Genomic DNA, 24,251 nt, shown 5'->3' with positions numbered 1-24,251 from the left:
AAAAAGGGAGGTGCTGTTCATGGGGTGCAGATCTCCAGTTGGCTTTTATATCTTTAGCAACCCGTGTCTTCGTCGTGGTGCAAGGCCGGAGCTGTAGGAGCATCCCCTCAGCTCTATGAGAACTTCTCCACGCGTCAAGGTCCTTCACACCCTTCTTGAAGATGCCATTTGTTGTCAGGCTGATGGATTCCTGCTCCATGGGCTCTGAGGTGATGGACACAAGAGCCAGCAGTGTGCCAAGAGGGCCAGTGGGATCCTGGCGGCCATTAAAAGGAGCGTGGCCTGCAGGTCAAGGGAGGTGATCCTCCCCCTCTGCTCTGCCCTGGTCAGGCCTCACCTGGAGTGCTGGGTCCAGTTCTGGGCTCCCTGCTTCAAAGAAAGACAGGGATCTCCTGGAAAGAGTCCAGGAGATGAGTCTGAGGGCCACAAAGATGATAACGGGGCCTGGAGCATCTTCCCTGTGAGGAGAGGCTGAGAGACCTGGGCCTGTTCAGCCTGGAGAAGAGAGGACTGAGAGGGGATCTCCTCAATGTGTATAAATACCTGAGGGGTGGGAGGCAGAGGGATTTGGCCAACCTCTTTCCAGTGGTCTGTGGGGACAGGACAAGGGGCAATGGCCACAAAATGGAGCCCAGGCAGTTCCTCACCAATATGTGAAAGAACTTCTTCATGGTGAGGGTGACAGAGCAGTGGGACAGGCTGCCCAGGGAGGTTGTGGGGTCTCTGGAGATATTCAAGGCCTGTCTGGATGCCCACCTGGGCAGCCTGCTCTAGGGAACTGCTTTGGCAGGGGGGTTGGACATGATGATCTCCGAAAGTCCCTTTCCAACCCCTAAAATTTTGTGATTCGGTGCCAGCAGGCAACACCAACCGCTCCCACCAGCACAGGCTTGCCACGACACAAACCCAGGAAGGAAAAAAACCCTCTTTACCACCCAAACCAGATGACTTCAGTGCCTTGATCCCCTGTGCTCAAGCAGCCACCCGTGCAGGAGCACGCCAGGGCCGTCCCTGCGCCGTCCCCTCGCATTCCTCTGCCCGGCCGTGCGTCACCGCTGCTCTCCCCCGTTAATGTGTAACCCAAAACTCACCCGGGGACATTGCTGGGATCGTGGCATTATCTGTTCCCTCCTGGGTGCATCCCTGCCTGCTTGGACCACGGGTATTTTTATCTGCGGGTGGCCGGTGTCAGGTGAAGGGCACGGGCTGGGGAGGGCTGGGCAGGATCCAGGAAAGGTTTCCTGGATCCTTGCGTCCTTCCAGGGCTCCCAAGGAAAAGTCCTTCAGAGGGGGAGCCCGGAGAGGGGTTCTTCAAAAATATATCCAGGCATTTTGGAGACCGGGAGCTCCCCAAGTCTTAAGGGTCTGGAGACGCCGCCCCGTCCCGCTATCAGAGCGCGGCTCCATGCCGAGGGCTTGGCCGTGCAGGGCTGTATCAGCCCGTGGCCACCTGGGCTGGGTGGCAGTGGCCCGTTTCCAGCGTTCCCCACTCGGTCGTGTCCTGCCACGGCCCCAGTTATCAGCACCAGCCATTCCCAGCAGCCTGGCACGGACGTTTCCCTCTGGGGCTTTCGGGCACACACGTCTCCATTCACCCGGCCCCGTGTTCTCCATTCACTGCTCTGTCTCCTTCCCTACAACCGTGGAGGAAAGGAGGAAGAACCAGCGCTCTTATAAGCCCCTTCCACCCCCTATCAGCCCACCTTTGAAGGCCTGGAGAATGGCCAAGGGGAACTGCATGCTTTAGGGTCTTAATGTTGCCTCAGATCCTCCAAGGACCTTTTCCCACGCTGTTGGAGAGCAGCACTTTCTCCAAACCAAAGGTGACTTTGGCAGGTTTCCCGCCAGCATCGTGGGCACAAGCCCAGTCCTCCCTTCTCACTTGCTTCGTGCTTTGCACGCTGCTGTCACCTCAGCCACCGAAGCGGCCGCTGGACCAGGGGAATTTCTTCCTTCTAATTTTTTCTTCTGCTTTCAGCCACAGCACTTCTCTGGTGCAACTCAACATTGACATCCCTTCCTCATTCATTCCTTGGAAATATCATTACCCGATTCCTCCTCCTCTGTTTTCGGTCTTTGCCATGAAGCTGGTGAGATCCCGACACAAAATATTACAGATGAAGACACGCTGAGGTTTTTCTTGCTTGGATTAGAGGCTGTAGGAGCCAAGAGCATCCTTACAGAGAAGGATCCCATCGCTGTTGGCTCCTCCAAGGAAAATCCCATCCCTGGCTGCCAGCATGTGCAAGAAAACCAGAGATGAACCTCCCAAAATAATCCCATGGGGAACTGTGGTCATCTGCAGGATCCTGCTCCTGTAGGGACAACCTGGAAGGGGGCAGGAGGAGGGGACATCAGGAGGTGGATGGGTGTCCTTGGAGGTGCCCCTCCATGTATGGTGGAGACCTTGATGGTGCCCCCCCCTTTACGAAGGCTTGGAAGGAAGTGAAACCGTGAGCTGGCAGCATGGCATGAGCCAAATTCAGCATTTTTTTCCCCATTCTGCTCGGAAGGAGGGTGCCCAGCACCCTCCTTGGAGAGGATGGGTGCGGGCGAGGCATGGGCTCAGCACCCTGGCACGTGAGAGGGGAACTGAAACCTCCTTGGCAAAGCATGAGACCCCCTGGAAACAGTGGGAGCAACGTCCCGATGCTATTTTGGGGGCCAGGCTTCGGGACATGCTGAGCACTGCAAACCCCGTCCCGTGTGAAGTTAAAGAAACCCGATGGCCCCGGAGATTTTTATTCTCCTGGAGCACAGCACGCGCTGAGAAAAGCGGATGCGACTGTAAGGGTCCGATCTAATCAGAGCTGCAGCGTTTCTGGCAGTAGGTAATCCCCTAATTTGACTTCCAAATGCGAAGATACAGAAGTGTGGAGCAAGGGGAAGCGAGCCTTCCCTCAGAGCACGCTCCTGTTGCTGCCTTCAGCTTGGACATCAGAAAGCAACAAAAAAAAAAATAAAAAATACTCATTTCAGGGTGATTTCTCAGCAGTACAAAGGCAGAACGGCTCCGTGTTGTCCTCCCAAAGCCAAATTTGTTCAGCTATGGTAGATTATCAACCTCCCAACAGCACTAAACAGACCCCAGGTCAGGCGTGCTGCTGCAGGGCTGCTGTTTTGGTACACCTCTTGCCTAAAACCAGCCCCTGCGCACTGGAGACGCCTACCATTATCCGGAGCAAATTGCTTTCACTGCTTCCAGCTCCTTCCCCGTGCTCTTGGAGAAGTTTTTCTTCTCCAGGAACGGTTGATAGGTTACAGGGGCAAACAGTAAAACGCACTTACCAAGCCCACTCTTACACAATAGCCTCTCCGGAGAGCCAGCTTTCATCTCTGAGTCATGAGGGAAATGAAACAGGAATTTATTTTGGTTTTAGCTCCATGAAAGATGTAATCCACTTACTTTGCCCATTCACAAAAGCAGATGGCACGTCCGGAAAGTCCCGAGATTTAGAGGCATAAACAGGAGCTGAGCTCAGCCTCATCACAGCCCTTCGGCGCATAGAGGGAGGATGCACATCTGGCAGCGTGCTCAGGAGAAGGGGCAAATCCCCCAAAACCGTGCCACGAGGCACCACAGAAGGAGATCCCGAAGGTGCGCTCATGGCATGGAGAGCTGGGATGAACTTTGTAGGCATCCCCGTGGCCTGGGTGAGATGTTTTGGCCAGCTGAGGTCAGGGAGGAGATGCTACCCGAGGGTGGGCATCACCCTTGCCACGGTGTGGGATTTTCCCCTCCTGGGCACCCCTTTTCCTGCTGCAAAAGGCATTGGGCCTGGAAAGCCCTTTTGGCCAAGCTGCTGCTGAGCTTGCTGAGCCCTAAACGTGGCCCTGGAAGAGCCCAAAAATTGGGACAGGATAACCCCAAATGTGCTGTGGGACAGTGGCCGTCTACTACCCAAGTAGTGCATCTATGAAGGGTCTCCATAAAGACCTGGGAAAGCAGAGGACAGGGAGTATTCCCTAACCCCAACCCTAATCCTAACCCCAACCCTAACCCTAGCCCTGGGGAGGGTCTGCAAGGAGTTTGGGGTGAATCCATGCTCCCCAGCCCCTTGCAAGTGTCAAAGAGCCACTTCCAACCTCAGAGAACCCATCATCATGTTTGTGGGTGCCAAAGCTGCAGACTAAGTTGTCACCCCAACTGGAAGGGCAATTTGGGGGCACCTGGGAACCCCTAAAAAGAAGGGGGATGCTTCCCACAAAGATCTTTGCATCAGGTGCTGGGCAGCACTGAGCTGTCCCCATAAAACCTCGGCACGTGTGGATGCTGGGGAGGAAATTTCAAACCCACGCATAAATCTCTGCCTGATGATGAAACACCATGGGGTTTTGGGGAAGGAAATCAGACAATGGGGAAGGGAAGGGAAGAGTTAACCCTAATTTCTTGCTGCAGACACAATGTCCCATCACAACAGCACTTGTACAACGTTCTCCTGCACGCTCCATGGAGGGTTTGAGGACCTGGGCATGCTTAATTGCTCTTTTAACAACCTCCATCACCCAACAGCCCGCATGGTGGGAAGGATCATGCTCCACAAATTCGGGAACCACCAGGCTGGAGAGGACAGGCTACGTGCTGGAGGTGCCCATGAAAGAAACCGAATCATAAATCAAAAAAAAGGGGAAATTCCCATTAGGTATCCCTAAAAAAAAATCCCCTTAAAGGACAAACCTTGCAAGGGAGCCCTGAGAGAGGGAGAAGGCTCTCTTTTTGGAGATATTTGAGCCTGTACAGGCAGTGCCTGGGCCAGAGCATCAGTCCTGCTGCTATCACCCCGCTTCTCAGGCTGGTCCTCGAAAGTGAGGAGGAGCCCCAGGAGCTGAAACGGAGCCAGGAAACCGTAGTATTGTGGAAAGTGACTCCCCAGTCCTTGTAAACAATGGGGAAACTGCGTGGAAATGCAATTAGCTAATGCAATTAAATCACCGACTGCATCCCAGAGCAAAGAAAACCTGCTCCCGAGCAACATCTCCATCCATCCCAGAGCTTGTGGGCACCTCAGAGGTCCAAGCTCGGTGCAGAGCTCATGCCCTGGGCAGTGTGGTCCCACTCTTCTTTCTCTTCATCCCCATCATGCTTCCCAGATGGGTTTTAGGGTCATTTTGGTGGCTGGATTTCTGAGCAGAGGACACCCACTAGCCTGGCGGTAGATTCCCCAGGAGCACAAAAGCCACGTCGCTGTGAGATGACCACGTCCCATCCCCACCACGGCAGATGACCACAAATCCCTCACCCTGGTCTTTGTGGGAACACGGGGAGGTGTCCCCAGCCTCCAGGGCTCTGCTGGCACGAGCACCAAGCCTTGCCCAGAGGTGCCACCAGCTTTTCCCTCTGGTCTGTGCCGTCTCCATCGCCCCATGGCCACGGTGGGATGGGGAACACGGAGCCAGAGCGGTACGTAGGATCACTGGGGTTCACTGGGACATGGAAAAAAGGGTGGTATTTTATCCCAAAATAGCTTTTTCTTTACAAAGGAAAGGTCCATCAGGCTCCCCACGAGTGGGAGGGTTTCGTCCTGCCGCAGGAAGGCGCCTGACTCACTCCTATGGAAACTGGAGGGACAGGGAAGGGGCGATCCCTCTCCCCAGTGGCAACCCCTCTGCAGATAAACCCCCATCCGCTTCCCTTGCAAACACCTGCTCCTGAAAACAGCTATTTCTGGGCTTTTCTTATCAGATAGACTCTTTATTTCTGAAGGTCACGGAGCTGAGGCTCCAGGCACACCCCGATGCATGGCTGATGGATAACCAGGGATCCCCACGCCTGGGAACACCAGGAAGCACCTGCAAGCACTTGGCCGAGGGCAGGGCTTTCCTCGCCGTGTTTTCTAACCCAGAGGAGGCAGATCCTGGTGCCTAGGGGACAGGCTGATGTTCCCAGGTCCCAGTTTTAATGTGAGCCACCAGCCTGAGGGGAGCAGTGGGACCATGTCCCAGCACATCCTTCAACCTGCTGGGCTCTGCCACCAGGGATGGGACAAATCCTGAAAGGGAGCAAAGCCGTTGTCTGTTTTTTCATGGGAAACCTCATTCATGGTCCTTTTCTCATCATAAACCTTGACTTGACACCAGCTGGATGGGTCCTGCTGGGGACACCCCATCAATTTGCTGGTGACCGCCCGTCACCCCATTAATTTGCAGCCTGGAAAAGGTCAGCGTAACTTCTCCTTCCCAAAAGGACCTGCACCAATTGCCAAAAAAAGAGAGAAAAAGGCTTGGTTTGTGGGGCATGAGGCCCTGTGTTGTGTGTCAAAGGACCCTTTGGTCCCTGGATAGCTGAGCCAGACATGTGCTCAAATGCCAGGACCGTACGAGAAGGACACAGTGGGGTTTCCTCCTGGGTGTCTCTAATATAAAAGATGTTGTTTTCTAACAGAGATTGACCCAAGTGCTATCTGCTGGCTTCCAGGAGAGTCTGCAGGGTGAAATTCAGGAGAGTTTGTAGGGTGAAATTCATGTGGCAGCCAAAAAACCAGGACCTGGTTATCCACAGGTCCCAACAAAGCTCCCTAGTGCTCAGGGGGTTGGAGGCACTGCCTTAGGGCCATGCAGCAGGGCCACCATGGACCAGGCTGGGATGGACTTTGGGCTGTGACCATCACCAATGTGTCTTTACACCTTCACCCGGCCCTAAATCTGTTGGGATCGACTGATCAGAGGGTGACAGGATGGACCCGAGGGGTGGAAAGGGACCGCAGGATGTCCCCAGCCCAACGTCCCGCTCGCGGCAGGGCCAGCTCAGGCCATTTGCGCAGGGCTTTACCCAGCTGGGTCTTGCAAACCTCCAAGGATGGGCATTGCACCGCCTGCTGAGGGCAGAAAAAAATATCCCTTAAATCCCAGCTGAATTATCAGTGGTGGTGATGACGGTGGCGCTGTCACGAAAATCACCAGTCACCCAGCCTGGCCGCCTTGGCCCTCGCCGTGGGAAGAGGACGGAGGCAGCGGTCCCAAGGGGCTCCGTCCCCTCTCCTGGCACCGTCCCCTCTCCTGGACCACCGCCGGCACCGGGAGGGAAGGAGCAGCGAAGGAGCTTGGGGTCTGTGCACATCCCAGGCTGCTGGAGGCCACGGGTTTGTCCCATCCCGCTGGATTGACGAAGTGATGCTGTTTTGAAGGCTCGTGTCTCTCCACACGTCCCACCATCCTTCCTCCCTCCTCTGCTCGTGCTTCACGAGCTGTAACCCATCTGTTTCGCTTTCCTTGGGGCCCTCAGCGTCGTCGTTTCTCTTTCTTTTCCCTCCCTCCTTGTCCACATGCCCTCTTCTCCCTAGGCAGAAAAATAAAGAAAGAAAAAAAAAAAAAGAAAAAACAAGCACAGGACCAACTGTACCAGTTGGTCAAATAAACACGAATGCCTCCAAAGCTCATTGTGCAAATCTGGACTTCCCAGTAGGGCTCTGACAAACCCTAGAAGCAGATCGACGAGGAAATACCCATCTGACCTGGAGGAACTGAGTTCTGCTTGGATAAATCTCGGGGATTAGAGGCTTCCCGGTGCACCGAGGGCACCGAACCTGGTGCTGGTGCTGAGCCTGCTGCCACCCGGGGCATCTCCAGCACCCCAGTGCTCCCAGTTTGTGGCGGTCCCAAGCCAAGGAGCCAGCCTGGGAGACTCCGGATTAATCCCTGGAACGTGACCTTTCGAAGCTGGGAGTGGTGGGAGAGTTATTTTAGCTGCTGCCGTGGCAAGGAGCCAAGTGAGAAGGGCCAGCCAGGCCCTAGATAACAATATTGGCCTCCTGACAAGGACACGAGCCTCCGGGCCGGCCTCCCCGCTGGGGGGTTATCGCTGGGTGGGCACGGGAAGGTGGCTCCTTCCCTTCTCCCCCACCTGGGGGGTCAAGAAAACCCCAAAAAGAGCCCAGTCATCACCTTGCGTTTCCCCAAATCCCGGAGAAATCCTCGTGGGCTGACTTTGCCAGCTCCAAAAACGCTCCTCACACGGCCGGGGAGGTCACAGAGCTCCGCCTTCCTCGGGACCACTTTGGGTTTAATCGGTGTTTAAATGGGAAAATTTGAGGGGAAATTTAGGGAAACGAATTGTGACGGTAGAAGGACTTGGAGAGGTTCTTTGGCTCCTTTGAAACATGCATTTCGATGAACATCTCCACGGGGATGTCTCAGAAGATCTTATTTTCTTGGCCAAGCCACACAAGTAGCATCCAGGGGGTCCCACAGCCTGGCCGGGGTCCGTGTGTCCGTCTGTCTGTCCAGCCCCGTGCCCTGGGTCATCCCTCCATGAATATCCCCAAGGACAAGCAGGTTATTTTGGAGCAGGAGGGGAAGGAAGTGAATTCAAGAGGCCCGTATTGAGAACAACCTTTTATTATTTTTTTTTTGGAAACAAAGGGATTCCAGGGTGGGACCCGTGCTGGTCCCCGCAGCCTCTCCGAAAACAAGAGAAATGACCCAGAAAACTGCTGCAGAATGGCTTCTCTAACGGGAACTTGCTGCTGAGCATCTCTGCAGCCCTTAACCTCTGGCAAAAAATAGATAAAAAAGGCGGATTTCAGGTGTGGGAGGCTATGGGATCCTGCCACCCATCCCATAAACCAAATTCCATCCTCACAGGTGCCAAATCCTCCGTGGGGGATGGAGCAAACCCAGGCTGTGCAAACCCCTCATGCTAATGTGAAGGTCAAAAAAAAAAAAAACAAAAACCCACTAAGATCAGTGCCCCCAAAAAAATTTGGGCACCCCATGTCCCTCCGTGCCTCTCCAAGGGGTCCGTGCTCTCCACGGGGTCCTACAAGCAGGGGAAGGAGCCCTTTTGGAGGCAGCCTCTCCCCAGGTGCTATTTTGGGCTCGGACAGCTCTGCTGCTGGGTCACTGCTGCTGTTTTTAGGAGGGCTCGGTTTCACCACGCGCTCTCACCACCTTCCCCAGCTCCCCGGTGCCGCCGTCGATCCTCACCTGACCCCTTCCAGGGGCAGCATCGCTCCTCCCGCACCCCATTTCCAGCACCCCCAGCTCTTCCACCTCGCTCAAAGCCCCTGAAAAACAGCTCCTGGATAAGATCTCTGCGTTGCCTTTGCGTATTTGGGTTTGTTTTTTCCGACGCTCGGCCTCGTGCCCCATTTCTCAGGCAGCCCGCAGCACACGTAGCCCGTGCCAACGGGTTAATTTTACCACTTTGGCTTTACACGGAGCAAAGCTGGTGGCCACCACGGTGTCCTTGTGCTTCGGCTTCACCTGGGAGGCCACGGCAGCCCCAAATCCTTCTCTGCGAGCTTCTTGCTGTGGGAGGGAGATGTTCCTGATGTTTTCTGATGCCCTACACAGCCCTGGGTGATGTGTGGGCTTAGGGGGCAAGCAGCTCAAAACCTGGCTGTATGGGGACAGGATGGAGCCCTTGGTTTCCAGGGGGGTCCCACGGTGTCCCCAGGAGCCCCCATGCACCCCCCGAGCTCTGTTCTTGTCCCCATCCCCTCCCCGTGCCCCCTTCCTGCTCCAAACCCCGCAGCCGGACGGAGGAGGCTGAGGCATCACCCGCGTGTGCTCACCAGGGAGGAAACGAGAACTGGGCTACGACACAAACCCCAACCGCTGCTCAGAACGAAAACCAGACACCCAGGTGGCCGAAAGCTGCAGGGAAAAGCCCCTTCGTGTGCTGCAGCGGCGTGGGAAGGACCAAACCCCGCTGCCTCCAGAGCTTGTGGGACGCCCGCCGTGGCGCGGAGCTGCTGCACGTCCACGTGCACCGGCTCCTTGCGCACCCAGCACCAAACCAAAGCACTGGATGCGGCCCCAGCCAGCAGAGCTGTGTTTTAGCAACAGGAGGGGCTGGAGGAGGAAGCACGGCCCCTGCGGGTGCTGATGTCTGGGACGGAAGCAGACGCCAGCCCCAAAACGCCCTGAGCATCCCACCAATGTGCCGGGCACTGGGTTCACCTTCCTCCTGCATGGGGCCAGACAGAGGGACGGGCTCACGGAGCTTTTCCAGCCCCCACTCCCACTTCCAAGCCTTCTTTGTCCCATCAATGCCACCTTGCAGCTGCCAGGAAGGTGTCCCCATGTCCCCAAATTGCCCCGCGGTGCCAATCCCAACCCCCTGCACGCCCTGCTGGGGGGCACCACCATGGCGAGGTGCCCCATCCTCCAGCTGGGTTGTTTTTTTGCTGCTTTATACACCTCGAAAATCGCTCGTGGTCCTGAGTCAGAGCATCCTGGAGGGACAACGTGGCCACCCCGATCTGCCCCCGAGGGATGTGCCTCCTGGTGAGGTGCTGGCACCTCTCCCAAACCAAGAGACCATGAGAAGCGATGGACTGCACGTGGCCAGGCTGCTTTGGGGCATCACCAGCAGGGAAATTTAGGGTGAGACAGATTCACACCAGCGCTCACCATCCCCACCCTGCTGTGGCACAACGTGGAGGTGACGAGCCCGTCCCCTGCACCCACGGGTGAAGCTCCGGGCACGATGCCCTCCGCTCCTCCCCTTCCTCCCGTTCCTGCAGCCCCACGCACGGCCGCATTCCTCCCCGCTCGCCACCATGGAAATGTTTTGAGAGCGTCTTAGAAACCTGCGCCGCTGCCAAAAGAGGACGAAAAATTGGAGAGGTTGAGGGAAGCGCAGGGCCGCCGGCCAGCTCCCCTCTGATGGGTATCGGAGCATGCGATTGCAGCTGTGCAGATCCTTCCCTGCTCTGCAGCTGGATTTAAAACATCTGCCTCTGCTTGGCTCATCTGGGATGTTTTGGGGGCTGGAAATGGGAAAGGGGGAGGTTCTGGGGGGGTGTCGGGTCCCCTCTCTGCGGCATGCGCAAGGGGCGACTGTCACCGGCTGAGGGTTCTGCGCAAAGAAGGGTGGAGATGAGCGGGGTGGGTTAGAGGGGACATGAAGCCGGGGGACATCGGGAGGTGACAACCCTCCTCCCGTCTCCTTCACATGCAGACGAGTGGAGAAAGGTGGAAAGAATTTGAGTGGAAAGGTGAAATAATTCAGAAAATGCAGCAGTCTGCCGGGAAGAGGAGGGCGGCGGGCACTTCCCCGCTGCAGCGATCCCCTGGGGGTTGAGGGCAGCAAATTTCCGGGCATCACCCACAAAATCCCTTTGGAAAGAGCCAGGATGAAGGCTTTTGGGGCTGCCCCTGACGTGGCACAGCCTGGATCCCTAGAGATGGGGACACGGAGTGGGATCACCCACACCACACACCACCAAGGGGCTCTCTGCGCACCCACCCCCCGGTGCTCTCGCAGCGCCAAGATTAATTAAACCCCAACGAGACGGGATTAACGCAGCTGCCCTCCCGGATCACGCTGTCATCCTGCAGGGCACCAGCCTGATCCTCGCGCACGGGCTCTGCCCAGGCACCCCCTCCCTCCCTACAAGCACCCAGCCTGTCCTTCCTCCCTTATCAGCCCCGAATAGCTGCGCCGTGATGCATTGTTTTCCCTCCTCAAACAAATTACATCAGAAGAAGGAAACAGCCTTGCTTTTTTTTTAATTATTATTATTTTTTCTTTTTTTTTTGGCACGGAGGGCCCCTCGGCAGGCGCTCGGTGCCAAGGGCTCATATCCTCGTAATGCCACTTTGGGCTCGTGAATAATAAATGGCAGCGGTGCCCTTCCTCCGCTCCCGGCTTTACCGGCAGCCCCGCAGCATCCAGGAAAGGTGCTGGGGGGCTCGGGGGGCCCGCCCGGGGTGGGATCCAGCTGCCGGGGGAGGATCTGGCTTCCACCCATGGGCGCAGATGGGGGAATACACAAGGGAGTGCCGGGGCTCGCTCGGCGGTGGAAAACAACCGGGCCACCTGCATGCACCTCAATGAGGCTCGTTTCCCAGCCCCAAAACCCTCCAGCGCCCCAAATTTGGGGGATTTGTCACCCCAAGTGAATGGGTTCCACGAGGGAATTAGGGTTGGATTTAGCCTTGGGTATCCCCTGCAGCTTTTTGGGGAGGCTGCGTCCTGCCAGGGCTCCTTGGGGACAGACCCCAAAACGTCTCCATAAAGGAGGATATTGGGGTGGTGAGCTGGGCCCCCCCCAAATTTCTCTTCTGAAAAACAGATTCCCCTACCCCAGGGAGCTCGGAGCATCTCCTTTCGTCGTGACAGCTCGTGACTGATCAGTGGGAACAGCTCCTGAGAGCCCCGGCACTGCTAAAATTAGAGCCCGAGTGGCTTCAAAGTCCCGATGTCACCTCGGGTGTCCCCCCCCGTCCCCCATCTGGCCTCATCCAGCCTTTTTTGGGGCATTTTTTCCCCTCCTGGGATGCTCCTGGGACCCCTTTTCCCCCACGTGGCTGCTCCTTGCCCGGCCTGGCTCCAGTCCTGGGGCACCCCAGGGTGTAAGGGGGGGTCTGCGGGGCCATCCTTGGGGTCCCATCACTGGGTGTGGGGGGGTCCCAGAACAAATCCCATGCCAAATCCCATCCATGGTCCTATAGATTAAGGGGGTCTGGCCCCAGTGCCATCCGTGGTCCCATTACCAGGTGTTGGGATCCTGCCCTGGTCCCATTCCTGATCCCAACCATGATCCCATTACTGGGGGGGGGGTCCAGCTCCGATCCCATTTATGCTCTTATCATTAGAGGGGGGGTCCAGCCCTGATCCTATTCTCTCTGCCATCATTGAGGGGGGTCCAACCCTGATCCTATTCATAGTGCCATCACTGGGGGGGGTCCAGCCCCGATCCCATCCATGGTCCCATCACCAGAGGGGGGTCCAGCCCCACTCCCAGCCCCTCTCCCATCCCCAAAGGGGGGGGTCCATCCCCTCTCCCACCACCAGAGGGGGGTCCAGCCCCACTCCCAGCCCCTCTCCCATCCCCAAAGGGGGGGGTCCATCCCCTTTCCCATCACACGGGGGGGGTCCAGCCCCGTTCCCAGCCCCAGCCCCGATCCCCTCGCACCTCCCGGGGGCGGTGCAGCCCCGGGTCCCTCCCTCCCTTCTCCACCCCCCCCATCCCTTCTCCGCCCCCCCCCCCGCCCAGCGCCGCGCCCGGTGGCTGCGGGAGGCGGCGGCGCGGCCCCGGCGGCTCCGGGAGCACGGAGCGGGCATGAGCGGAGCGGGGACAGGTGACATGGGGACACGGGGGGGCATGGGGGACACGGGGGGTGTGGGGGGCATATGGGGGTCGGGGGGGACGCGGGAGGGTCGGGGGCATGGGGATAGGGGGGTCCCCGCGCAGCCGGGTTGGGGAGCGGGGCGCAGCTGGGGAAAGGGAAAGGGAGAGAAAGTGACCCAAATTGGGGGTTGGGGGGGGGAAGGAAAGGAAAGGAAAGGAAAGGAAAGGAAAGGAAAGGAAAGGAAAGGAAAGGAAAGGAAAGGAAAGGAAAGGAAAGGAAAGGAAAGGAAAGGAAAGGAAAGGAAAGGAAAGGAAAGGAAAGGAAAGGAAAGGAAAGGAAAGGAAAGGAAAGGAAAGGAAAGGAAAGGAAAGGAAAGGAAAGGAAAGGAAAGGAAAAAGGAAGGAAAGGGGGAAAGAAAAGAAAAAAAATTAGAAAAAAAAAAGAGAAAAAGAAAGAAAATGAGAAAAAAGAGAAAAAGAAAGAAAATGAGAAAAAAAAGAGAAAAAGAAAGAAAATGAGTAAAAAAGAGAAAAAGAAAGAAAATGAGAAAAAAGAGAAAAAGAAAGAAAATGAGAAAAAAGAGAAAAAGAAAGAAAATGAGAAAAAAAGAGAAAAAGAAAGAAAATGAGAAAAAAAGAGAAAAAGAAAGAAAATGAGTAAAAAAGAGAAAAAGAAAGAAAATGAGAAAAAAGAGAAAAAGAAAGAAAATGAGAAAAAAGAGAAAAAGAAAGAAAATGAGAAAAAAGAGAAAAAGAAAGAAAATGAGAAAAAAGAGAAAAAGAAAGAAAATGAGAAAAAAGGAAAAAGAAAGAAAATGAGAAAAAAGGAAAAAGAAAGAAAATGAGAAAAAAGAGAAAAAGAAAGAAAATGAGAAAAAAGAGAAAAAGAAAGAAAATGAGAAAAAAAGAGAAAAAGAAAGAAAATGAGAAAAAAAGAGAAAAAGAAAGAAAATGAGTAAAAAAAAGAGAAAAGAAAAAAGAAAATGAGAAAAAATGAAAAAGATAAGAAAGAAAAATAGAAAAATTAGAAGAGAAAAGAAAAGAAAAGGGAAAAGAAAAAAAGGAGAAAAGAAAAAAAGAAAAGAACAGAAAAGAAAAATAGGAAAAGAAAAAAGGAAAAGGAATAAAGAAAAGAAAAAAGGAAGAAAAATTGACCCAAAGCCAGGGCGGTTCGGCTCGGTTTAGCTCAGCTCAGCTCGGTTCGGCTCGGTTTGGTTCAAGGAGTTTGGGGTGAGCTGGGGGCACGCCCCCCGAGCCCAGCTTTTGGGGCAGCTCGTGTCGGTGCTCTGCGTCCCCCTCTGCTGTAGGATTTCTGCGTTCCCCCTGCTCCCCCCTGCACTTTTTTTTTGGGGTGCTCCCTCCGGCATCACCCAGACCCCCCCCTTCCACCCCACGATGCCCTTTGGGAACCCCTAACCCCAAAAGCACCGTCGTGCCCCGGTGCCGGGCGGCAGCTTTTGGGGTGAACGTCTTCTTTCTCTTTCTGCTCCGGTTTCCTTATCGTGCCCCGCACGCCGGGCAGGCTGCTGCCTTCCTGTGCCTCCCCCAGTGGTGCAACCGTGACCCCAATGCAGGGCTCGTGACTTCCGAAAGTGGGCTGCTTCATCACAGCCGGGCACACTCCTGAGTTCCTCTTCCTCATTCGTGTCCCTGCAAAGGGAACCCCATCCTTCAGCCTGAAAGAGGGGGACACCCCAAATTTGTCCCCATTTCACGCTGAGCATCCCCCGTTGGGGAGCGAACGAGCCATGGAGCAAACCCCCTTTTACACCCACGAGGTGTAGGATTTCCCCTTGTCCTCCTATAGGGTTTTGCGTGGGTTTGGTGCTGCTTTGGCCCCATAACAACCACCAGTGCTGTGGGCGAGCCCGATAATCGCTTCCCCCCTGGGATCAGCCCTTGGTTATCTTCCGCTGGGTTTTGCCAGGGGTTACCGCACGTCTGGGTGATTCCCTGAGTTGGGGCAGAAGGAAATTTCCCCCCGACCCACGAGAAATGCCTGAACTGGTAGCTTTAATTACACATCAGTGGCTGTGCTGCTAATTCCCTAAATAATAACCCCCAGATTCGGCTAACCGGGTCCGTGCTCCCCGCAGGAGGGGTCGGCACCGCCCGGGGAGCAGAGGGACATCGAGTCAGTCATTTTGAAGTCGTTATTAAGTCATTTAATATTTTCTCCAAACTCTCCCCTTTTCATCTTGGCTCAAGTTATTACTTAAAAAAAATAAATCCAGTAAACCAAAACTCCCCCAAACCCCTTTTTTCTGGTTCCAAGGTCCAGGAGGGGAAACTGAGGCACGGGACCATGGTGAGGGCTTTTGGCTCCTTTCCTCACCGGAGGAGAAAGGAGCCAAAAGGAGCCACACGGATAGGGGCAGATGAAAACCACACCGCTCAGCAGGGCTCCGATTTCCCCCAGTCCCGTCTCACCCCTCCCGACCCCACAGGCTCGGCAGTGTCCGTGCAATCTGTCTGGTTTTTGGCTGCGGAGGATTTTGACCTCGGTCCCAGAGGAGAGCGAGTGACACCGGGTTGTTCCCTTCCCAGCCTCTCGAGCAGGTCCCGGTACGGAGCAGGGGTTTTGACGAGTCCCTTAAATGCAGAAAAAACACCCACTCGCTCTCTTTGGGGCCATTGGAGACATCAGGAGCAAAAGGGAGGCTGCAAAATGGGGCTGAAAACTGGATTTGGCGATTCTGCGCCCAGCCCAGTGCTGCTGGGGTGACCTTGGTGCGCGCGCTCCTGCTGCCCCATCGGGACGCTTCCATGTCCCCTGCCCGGCCATGGAGGATCCTATTACAGGGGATTTTTGGGATGTGGGCATCAGAAGGATTTTTCCAGCTCGGTTCCTTCGAGGTGTCACGGCGTGGGCTGCCCCTGGTGCCACCGTGCCCCGTGCAGCCGCGGGTTTTGGCACCGTCCCTCGCCTCGGCTGGGGATGCGACGGGGGCAAGGGGCTGGGTGGCAGACACTAAAGGGTTTGTTTCAGGGATTCCGGGCAAAATCGAGGAGAAAAAAAAGAAAGAAAAGGGAAAAAAAAAATCATATTTGCAAAAGGATGAGGAGCGTGCCTGCGAGGACAAGGCTGCTTTGTGAGCGGGGCTTTGTGTCTGGGTGCCCTGCTGGAGCCAGCCGCAGAGCCCTGCTTGCTGGTTTTCCCAAAAATGAGGATGTGCGACTTGGCACATCGGGGAGAGCGGCTTACAGCGGTGGTGGCTGCAGGTCTGCGAGGCTCGGGGCACTAAACCACATCCCTAAACACCACGTCCAGCCTTTCAGGAGCAGGACACCTCTGGGTCGGGGCTGCATTTATGCACAAGGACGTGTCCACGCCATCCCACATGAGGTTGTGCAGGGTTAGAGCTGGGTAGAGCCAATAATTAGTCTTTTTTTGCCTGCTCTCACTTAAAATCCTGATGGGATTTGGTCAGGACATATCCCTGGTGCTCAGTTTGAAGGCAGCTTCACCAAAACTCATTTTATGCAGCAGCTCCACGCTGGGCTCGTCCCGTGGCCCCGTTCCCCCCCGCCGCGGGGTGCAACCTCAGCCCTTTGTTTCCCCGGAGGTCGGGGCAGCTCGTTTGACGGGAAATGAGGCAAAATCCATTTTAATTGGATTCCTGGCTGGCGGGCCGGCCGAGCGATCGTGTGTCAGCGGGGCCGTGGGCTGGACAAAGGGGCCCTTGTGCCTCCTGGCACAGCCAGGGCCGGACCCCGTATGTCTGCAGAGGCTCTTTCTGGTCCTTGTTTCTCTCCTCAGCTGCTCGGTGCCGGGCAAAAACCAACCTCGTGCAAGCATGGGCAGACCTGGTGGTGGTGGTGGTGGTGGTGGTGGTGGTGGTGGTGGTGCTGGAGGAGCAGCTTTTAGGGCCAGAAAGCAGGCCCAGCGAGATGCCCACCATCAGCATCACAAGCAAAACCCGTGGCATTAAAACCCCCGTGGCGTTATAAACCCATCGTCATCAACAACGAAGCAACTTTTCCCTCCAAATTTCAGCCAGGGCCAGTCCAGAAGGTGCTGAGGACCTCTGCAGCCAGGACCCTGCCCGTCACAGGGGTTGCTCACTGAGGAGCACAGTTCCCTTTTATTTTTTTGCCATTTCCACCCACGTTTTGGTAGGACCTACTTCTCGTGATCTCAGCCGAGTCACTCGTGCGGATGCCTGAGCACAACCGAGGTGTTGTTGCTGCTCTGCATCACAGGAGACCAAATTTCTGCGTGACCCCGGTGGGAAGGGAGGCTCAGGGCATGACCTGGGCTGCCTGGGGCTTGCTGCTGCCAAGGAGCAATTTTGGTTTCCCCCTCCAGCTGCAAGAGGAGGATAACCAGAACCCCCTTTATCAGCTCAGCCCCCAGTCCTCCCTGCTCGGGGCTCTCCCTTGCATCCACACCCAACGCGCTGAGGGGAATGCGATGGCACCAGGCACGCGCTGCCACCTCCCACGTCCTTGTCACTTGTGCTAATGAGCCACGTCCGTGGGTCACTTTCGGGTGGATAAAGCCAAAAGTTGCTGGCAAGGCGGCTGGGAGGAGAGGGGAAAGGTGCAAATGTGGCAATGAAAAAAAAAAAAATGGCACGTGCACATCACGGCACCACCACGCTGGGGTTTCCTTGCTTGCTTCACCTTCCCCTGGGGATTTATTGCCCTGTCATGTCCTCACAAGCTCTTTTTTCCCCCCCAGGGTGATGGCGAACCTTACAACTCCAGCCTGGACCCGAGTCCTCAACAGCTCCTCGGGGCCGGGCGGCGTGGAGGACACCTACAAGTGCATCTTTGACGAGGACTTCAAGTATGTCCTGCTGCCCGTCTCCTACGGCATTGTGTGCGTGGTGGGGCTCTTCCTCAACCTACTGGCCCTCTACGGCTTCATTTTTAGGATCAAGACCTGGAACGCCTCCACCACCTACATGTTCAACCTGGCCGTGTCCGACACGCTCTACGTGGTCTCCCTGCCCCTCCTGGTGTACTACTACGCCATGGGGGACAACTGGCCCTTCGGCGTGGGCTTGTGTAAGATAGTCCGCTTCTTGTTTTACACCAACCTCTACTGCAGCATCCTCTTCCTCCTCTGCATCAGCATCCATCGATTCCTGGGCATCTGCTTCCCTCTCAAGTCTCTGCGGTGGGGCCACGTCCGCTACGCCCGGCGGGTTTCGGTCGTCGTCTGGGCGGTGACGGTGGTGTGCCAGTCCCCCGTGCTCTTCTTCGTCACCACCAGCGTGAGGAGGGACACCATCACCTGCCACGACACGTCCAGCAAGGACCTCTTTGGCCAGTTTGTCATTTACAGCTCGGTGATGCTGGTGCTCCTCTTCTGCATCCCCTTCCTCATCATCATCGTCTGCTACTGCCTGATGGCCCGGCGGCTCCTGCAGCCCACCTGGGGCATCTCCCGGCTGTCCCGATCCAAAAAGAAGTCGGTCAAGATGATAATCATCGTCTTGGTGGTCTTCATCGTTTGCTTTCTCCCTTTCCACGTCACCCGTACCCTCTACTACTCCTTCCGGAGCTGGGACTTGAGCTGCCAGACCCTGAACGCCATAAATTTAGCCTACAAGGTGACGCGGCCCCTGGCCAGCACCAACAGCTGCTTGGATCCCATTTTGTATTTCTTAGCGGGACAAAGGTTTATGAAATTCGCGGGCCACAAAATGCCGGGGAAGCCTCAAAACGAGATGGCCCTGGGAATCGTGCCCAACAGTCCCCTGGGAACCAGCAACGACACGGACACCATAGCCAAGGGCGTGAAGTCCTAGATCTGCCCCGACACAGCGCGGTGGCCACCAGGTTTGTCCCGTGTGTGACGGGAGATGAGGATGCTCCAGGGCCCGTGGCTTTTGGGGTTTGCACCCACCTCGGCGTGGTCTGCGATAAACGCGCTCCTATGCACGTCGGCGTTTTGGGGAGTGTTTTTTTTTTTTTTCGGGAAGGTGCTGCTGAGGTTGTACGGACAGAGCCCGTACTTTGTGCCTCTTTGTCACTGAGTGGCACCTCTCCGACTGTGAGGCTGGGTGACCTTCTGTCACGGTCACAAAATCAAAGTCCCGCCGTGGATATCTTGGATCGTGTTCCCAAGCAGAAACATGTGCGAAAGGTCCCCTAAAGAAACGTCTGCCTCCCTCCAGCTTCCCTGGCCTGTAATTAGCAGGCGTTTATCAGGCTTGCCGTGCCTTGGCAAGGGAAGAAAGGCTTTGGGGCGCCGAGGAGCGTCAGCTGTGGTTTTGATAAACAGGTCGATAAAAATGTCAAGTGCAATTACCGCCCGCAGCGGGGACGGGACTCCCCCGGCTTTGCATCCCTGGAGAAACGCTTCCCATTAATTGGGGTGCGGGTGCTCCATTTAACTGGGGTTACTGGTGCCAGCAAGCGGGTCCCCTGGAGGGTCTCCAGTGGGGTCAGCTTCCTACCAGAGACCTGGTGGTGCTTCCCAACAACATCCACCTTTGAAAAGCCTACAGGGACTCACCGATTTTGGCTGCTGCCTTTAATTATCACCTCCAGATCCTTAAAAATTAGGGGGAGCTCTTCATGGCTTGCTTTTAGCCCTCTTATAGGGACTCATCGTAGCAAAGCAGTGAATGATGTTGCCCAGCCCCTTGGCTAAATGCTGCCACGTCCCCATTGCTGCTCCCTGTGATCCCAGTAATCCCAGTTTCCCTCTGGAGCCATTTGGCCCATCCCTTACTGACAGCGTGGTCTTTCCCTGGGAAATTCGGGAATAAACCCTGGAGATTCAGGAATAATTCGGGTGCTAAGAGCTGTGTCCAGGATCTATGCCAATAAGCGTGGTGCTGAGCTTAACCCTAGTCCTGTCTGAACCCCAAAATTAGGCCAGTTCAAAGAAAGCAGGCACAAAGCACTTCCCCAGGAGGTCCCCGTGGTCTTCCTCCCTAATTGCTAGGTTAGGGAGTCGGGAGCCCAGGCCCGTGGTTTCCTTGCCCAGCTTTGCCACGAGGATGCTGATTCCTCACCCCAAAAAATGAAAAGAGCTGGCCGAGTCCCATTTAGTAACACAGCCCTGGCTCTATTTTAGGGTTAAGCAAACACTTCGGGTCCCAGTTTAGGGCAGTTCCTCCGAGCTTTTCGTAGCTTCTCCCGTCCCTCCTTCCCATAAAGTGGCTTGGGGGAGATCGAGACGTGCCACGACACAACTGGCCGGGTTCAACTGGGGTGACTGGGACCGTTCGGGGCTAACTGGGACGTTCCTGTGGTCCCGGCTCGGTGGAGTCGTGGTCCCCTGGAGGGCTCCTGTCCTGACCAGCAATGCCACGGCCCCAGGAGGCGAGGGAGGGGACTGTCTCGGTCCCGAGCACCATCAGCAAAGAAAACCAGGGCATTTGTAGGGTGATTCATCTCATCCCTGAGCAAGCTTTTAAGGAGGGGTTGGGTTCAGGCAGGCGTTGCACCTTTTTTTTTTCCCCGAGGAGAACCGGGAGCCTGGCTTCACGGGGAGGGTTACAGGGGGTCACCGAGGCGAGACAAATCACAGGGAGAAGTGAACTCGACCGAAACGCCGAGCAGGTACAAACGTTTCTCCAGGCCAGGTCTTGCCTGGCCTCCCGCCGTTGCCAAAAAAGCAGCGTGAACGCCAAGTTACGTGCTCTGAATAACTCAAGAAAATGGGCTCCAAGTTCAGCCCTGCGGTCCTCGGTGAGCCCCCCTTGGCTTCACACCATCGTTTTGGGGTCCCTCCGTGGTCCTCGTCCTGCTCTGTTCTGCTGGAGAGCAGTCGGAGGGGTCCCAACTGGAAACTTAAATATATATATATAATTTTTGTTTTGTTTGTCGAGGCACTAACTTATACTAAAAAGCAAAAAAAAAAAGTGGGTTTTGTGACAATAACTGTACATTTTTATTTTTGTAACATGCCAGACATCTCAGATTTCTTAGAGTAAATAAATTTATTTCTACAACGAGCTCTCTTCCGCCGTCTCCTCCGATGTGTACCATTAAGCACATCCCCACAGGTGACATCCCTACAGGTGACCCAAGTGTCCCTTTGGACCTCCAAAGCCACCAAGGAGGCTTCAGCCCTGTCCCTAACCCAGCCCAAGGGGGGGTCCTGCAGCCATCTACAGGGTGCCCATGGGCATTGCACTACAGGACCATCCAGTGCTGCCCCATAACTGCAACAGGCTGACCCCAAATCTCGGATTTATCCCCCAAAAGTCTGGCAAGGGGTTGGGTGGGTTGGGTGGGGTAGGAAATGCCCTGCAAGAGCCCACTGCTCCTCCAGGCTATGTGCCAAGCAAAATAAACCCAAAAACTTCCCTTTGAACCTCGACCTCAACCGATGTCCCTTGAGGTCAACGCTGTCCTGGGCCCAATACAATCAGTTCTGGCAAAAAAAAAATAAAAAAAATAAAAAATAAAATAATAAAAAAATAAAAGCAGGGGCAGAGAGAAATATAGGGGCACTGCAGGGCTTTATAGGGGCCAAAAAAGCCCTGTTTTTTTGTAGCATGGACAGCTGGACATTTTGGTTGTATCACACATCTCCCCGGGCTTGGCGGGTAGTTTTTCCTAGGCTGCTCCTGTTGGAGACCAGATGTTGCTGGATGAAGGCCATGATGAGTGTCTAGGTAATTAGCTTCCCATCTTCCCAGCCCATAAAGTTCTTTCTGCTTCACCCAGCAACATCGCGGGGCCACCAACAGCTCGTGCCGGAACGAAACGTCCCGTTCTCAGAGGCTTCTCGTTTTCCTCTCCAGAAACCAAAAAAAGAGGGGTTTCCAGTGCCTAACCACAGTCCCCATGAAAAAAAAAAAAAAAAAAAAAAAAAACCCACATATTTTGTTTATTTATCTGCTGCTTGCTTCCCAGCCTGGCCCTGGCTGTGCCTCTCCCTGCCAACACAACGAGGCTCCTAGGACAGTCGCTGCATTTGATGCGTTTATTATAAATAAAGAAATTTATTACCAAACCGCCTCGAAATCTGCCTTGCGATAATCCGAGTGGTTCGAATCCCTTCGTTCTCATCCCGAGGCCGATTTCTCCAGCCTTGAGATTAATTTCGTGCCTTTTCGCTGCGCGTGGTGCCCCCGCAGTGTCTCTGAGATGCAACCACAGGGATAAAAAAAAAATAAAAAAATAAAAATAAATAAAAAAAAGGCCTCCTGGTTTTCAGCCCGGGTTTTGGAGTCCCACCCGAGGGCGAATGCCATGAGGATGAAGGGCTTGCACGTGAACAGCTTTCACTCGTGGGCTTTCCAGCATCACACCCAGGCTTTTCCTGCCGTAATTTCTCTGCAGCTCCTGCCAGCGCTGACTCATGCGAGTCGCCAAACCCAGGAATGAGAATTAAGCAAGAATCACAGCCCCGGATGGGGAGCACGGAGGCTGCGGAGCAACTTCAGAGGAACAAAAAGAAACCCCAAACCCCTCACTTTTTCGAAATGCCTCCTGGCCCGGGGAGCAGGAAGAGAAAGTGAAGAGCCCTGCCAAACCAAGAGCCCCACCGCGCGGCATGGGTGGGAACGGGGCTTTTGGGGGGGCTCTGCTGGCCCTTCCCAATATTTTTGGGGAAGCAGAGCAAGGCTGTGCCTTGCTGTGAGCTGCTTGGCACGTCCTCTTGTTTCAGGGAGCCCAGGTTCGTGTAACTTCTGGCTTTTTCTAAGGGACAAGTCTGGTCGTCTCCCCTCCGAATCGTTTCTGAACCCGTCAGCCGATTCAACAGAGGAACAAATCCCCGGTGGTTTTCTGCTCCTACAAGTTTAATTTAGAAAAAAAAAAAAAAAGAAAAGAAAAAAAAAAAAAAAAAGGAAGGAGAAAGAGCCAAAGGAGCCCTCACCCAGCTCAACCTTTATATTAGACATCAAAGAATCCACACCCACAGCCCTGATGCCTGCGGTGGCTTGGGACGGCGCTCGTCGTGCCATCAGGGAAGGGTGGTGGATGGGGTCCCAAAGGCGACCAGGGGACCAGCAGTGGGTTGAGACCAATAGGGGGGATTCCCAAACTCATCGTCAGCGTGGAAATTCCCCGAAACCCAAAGCACCGTTTTCTTTGGGGAAAAGAAATATAAATAAATAAAAAATAAATAAACAACAACAAACAAACTGGTGGTGTCTGAAATAACAGCCGGCTTTGTCGGGAGTTTATTTTAAGGTCCTCACAGGTTTAACACCGGTATTTGCAGACACCCTGGCAAATAAATGGGAAGCCTGAAAGGTTCTCTTGAAATATCTTTATTTATTTATTATTTTTTTTATATATAAATACCTACAGTTCTCCAAATGCTCCAGCAGTGTGATGAGCCACAAGGTCTCAGCTCTCTGCCGGAGGATACAGGCTCAGAGCTGAACCAGCTCCTGCTTCTCAGCAAAGGACTTGCTGGACCAGCCCCTAAATCCCCCTAATTTACATCAATGTGCAGCTTTCCTTTTTCTACTGCATTTTTTTTCCAGCTTTTTTGTCCATTTTCTTCTCTCCTGAGAGAAAAGAGCAACCACCACCTCCTGAAACCCGAAACTTTTGCCCTGCCCCATTTGTCATTTTGGGATAAAACTGTCTTTTTTTTCCTCTCTCTTTTTTTTTTTTTTTTTTTTTTTTTTCTTTTTTTGAGGAAAAGCATTTTGCTTTTGCTGAGCATTTGCTTTTCCTCCAGAATGAAGGGAGATCTCAGGACGTTTTCACTCTCACACGCCTGAGAGCTTTTAGAGCTCAAGGAAAGGATGATGAAATAATGAGTGTAAAAATTAATTAATTAATTTAATTAATTAATTAATTAATTAATTAAAAAATAGAGAAAAGAGGGAAGTTTGGGGCTCACACGTGAATTCTCCGCACCTCAAACCTTCTGTAGTGCGGCATCCTGAAGGAAAGGAAAATAATTACACTCCAAGCTCATATCTAAAAAATGGGAAAAAGTAGAAATTAAATGGAAAAAAAAAAATCCTCTCTTCCCAATCTATTTCCCCCTGTATCTACAGCTCTATGCCAGTCATCCAGGGCCTGGTAAAATATGGATTAAGGCAGAAAAGAGGGGAAAAAAAGGAGGATTTTCCTACTGAAAGGGAGAGTCTGGGATGTGCATGTAGGTGAGCAAAACCTCCAACACCCATATTTCCTTCCCTCCCCACCCTGCTGCATCCCACAGCCTGCTTAAAACCCCCAAATCCCTTTTATTTCCCCCATCCCACAGAGGACGATGCGCTCGAGGATCCCTCGAGCAGCCCCTGCCCTCTGCTGCGTTCCCAAATCTGCTCCGTTCCCAAATGGCTGCAGCCC

At 54.4% G+C, this 24,251-nt stretch overlaps 1 protein-coding gene across 1 annotated transcript; it reads left to right on the top strand.

Moving 5' to 3' along the window:
* The first annotated feature begins 12,871 nt into the window (after positions 1-12,871).
* Positions 12,872-20,938, top strand: P2RY2 (purinergic receptor P2Y2). Its single transcript, XM_068690715.1, has 2 exons — positions 12,872-13,029; positions 17,704-20,938. The coding sequence occupies exon 2, from the start codon at positions 17,708-17,710 to the stop codon at positions 18,776-18,778; it is 1,071 nt and encodes a 356-aa protein (XP_068546816.1). The 5' UTR covers positions 12,872-13,029; positions 17,704-17,707; the 3' UTR covers positions 18,779-20,938.
* Positions 20,939-24,251: the final 3,313 nt, after the last annotated feature.

This window comes from Anas acuta, chromosome 1 (assembly GCF_963932015.1).
Source record: "Anas acuta chromosome 1, bAnaAcu1.1, whole genome shotgun sequence".
NCBI lineage: Eukaryota > Metazoa > Chordata > Aves > Anseriformes > Anatidae > Anas > Anas acuta.
Note: the sequence above shows the minus strand (reverse complement) of the source record. Positions and strands in the feature narration are given on the sequence as shown.

Excerpts from the sequence above, each read along its gene's own strand:
- P2RY2 (XM_068690715.1), top strand. The coding sequence starts at position 17,708 with ATGGCGAACCTTACAACTCCAGCCTGGACCCGAGTCCTCAACAGCTCC.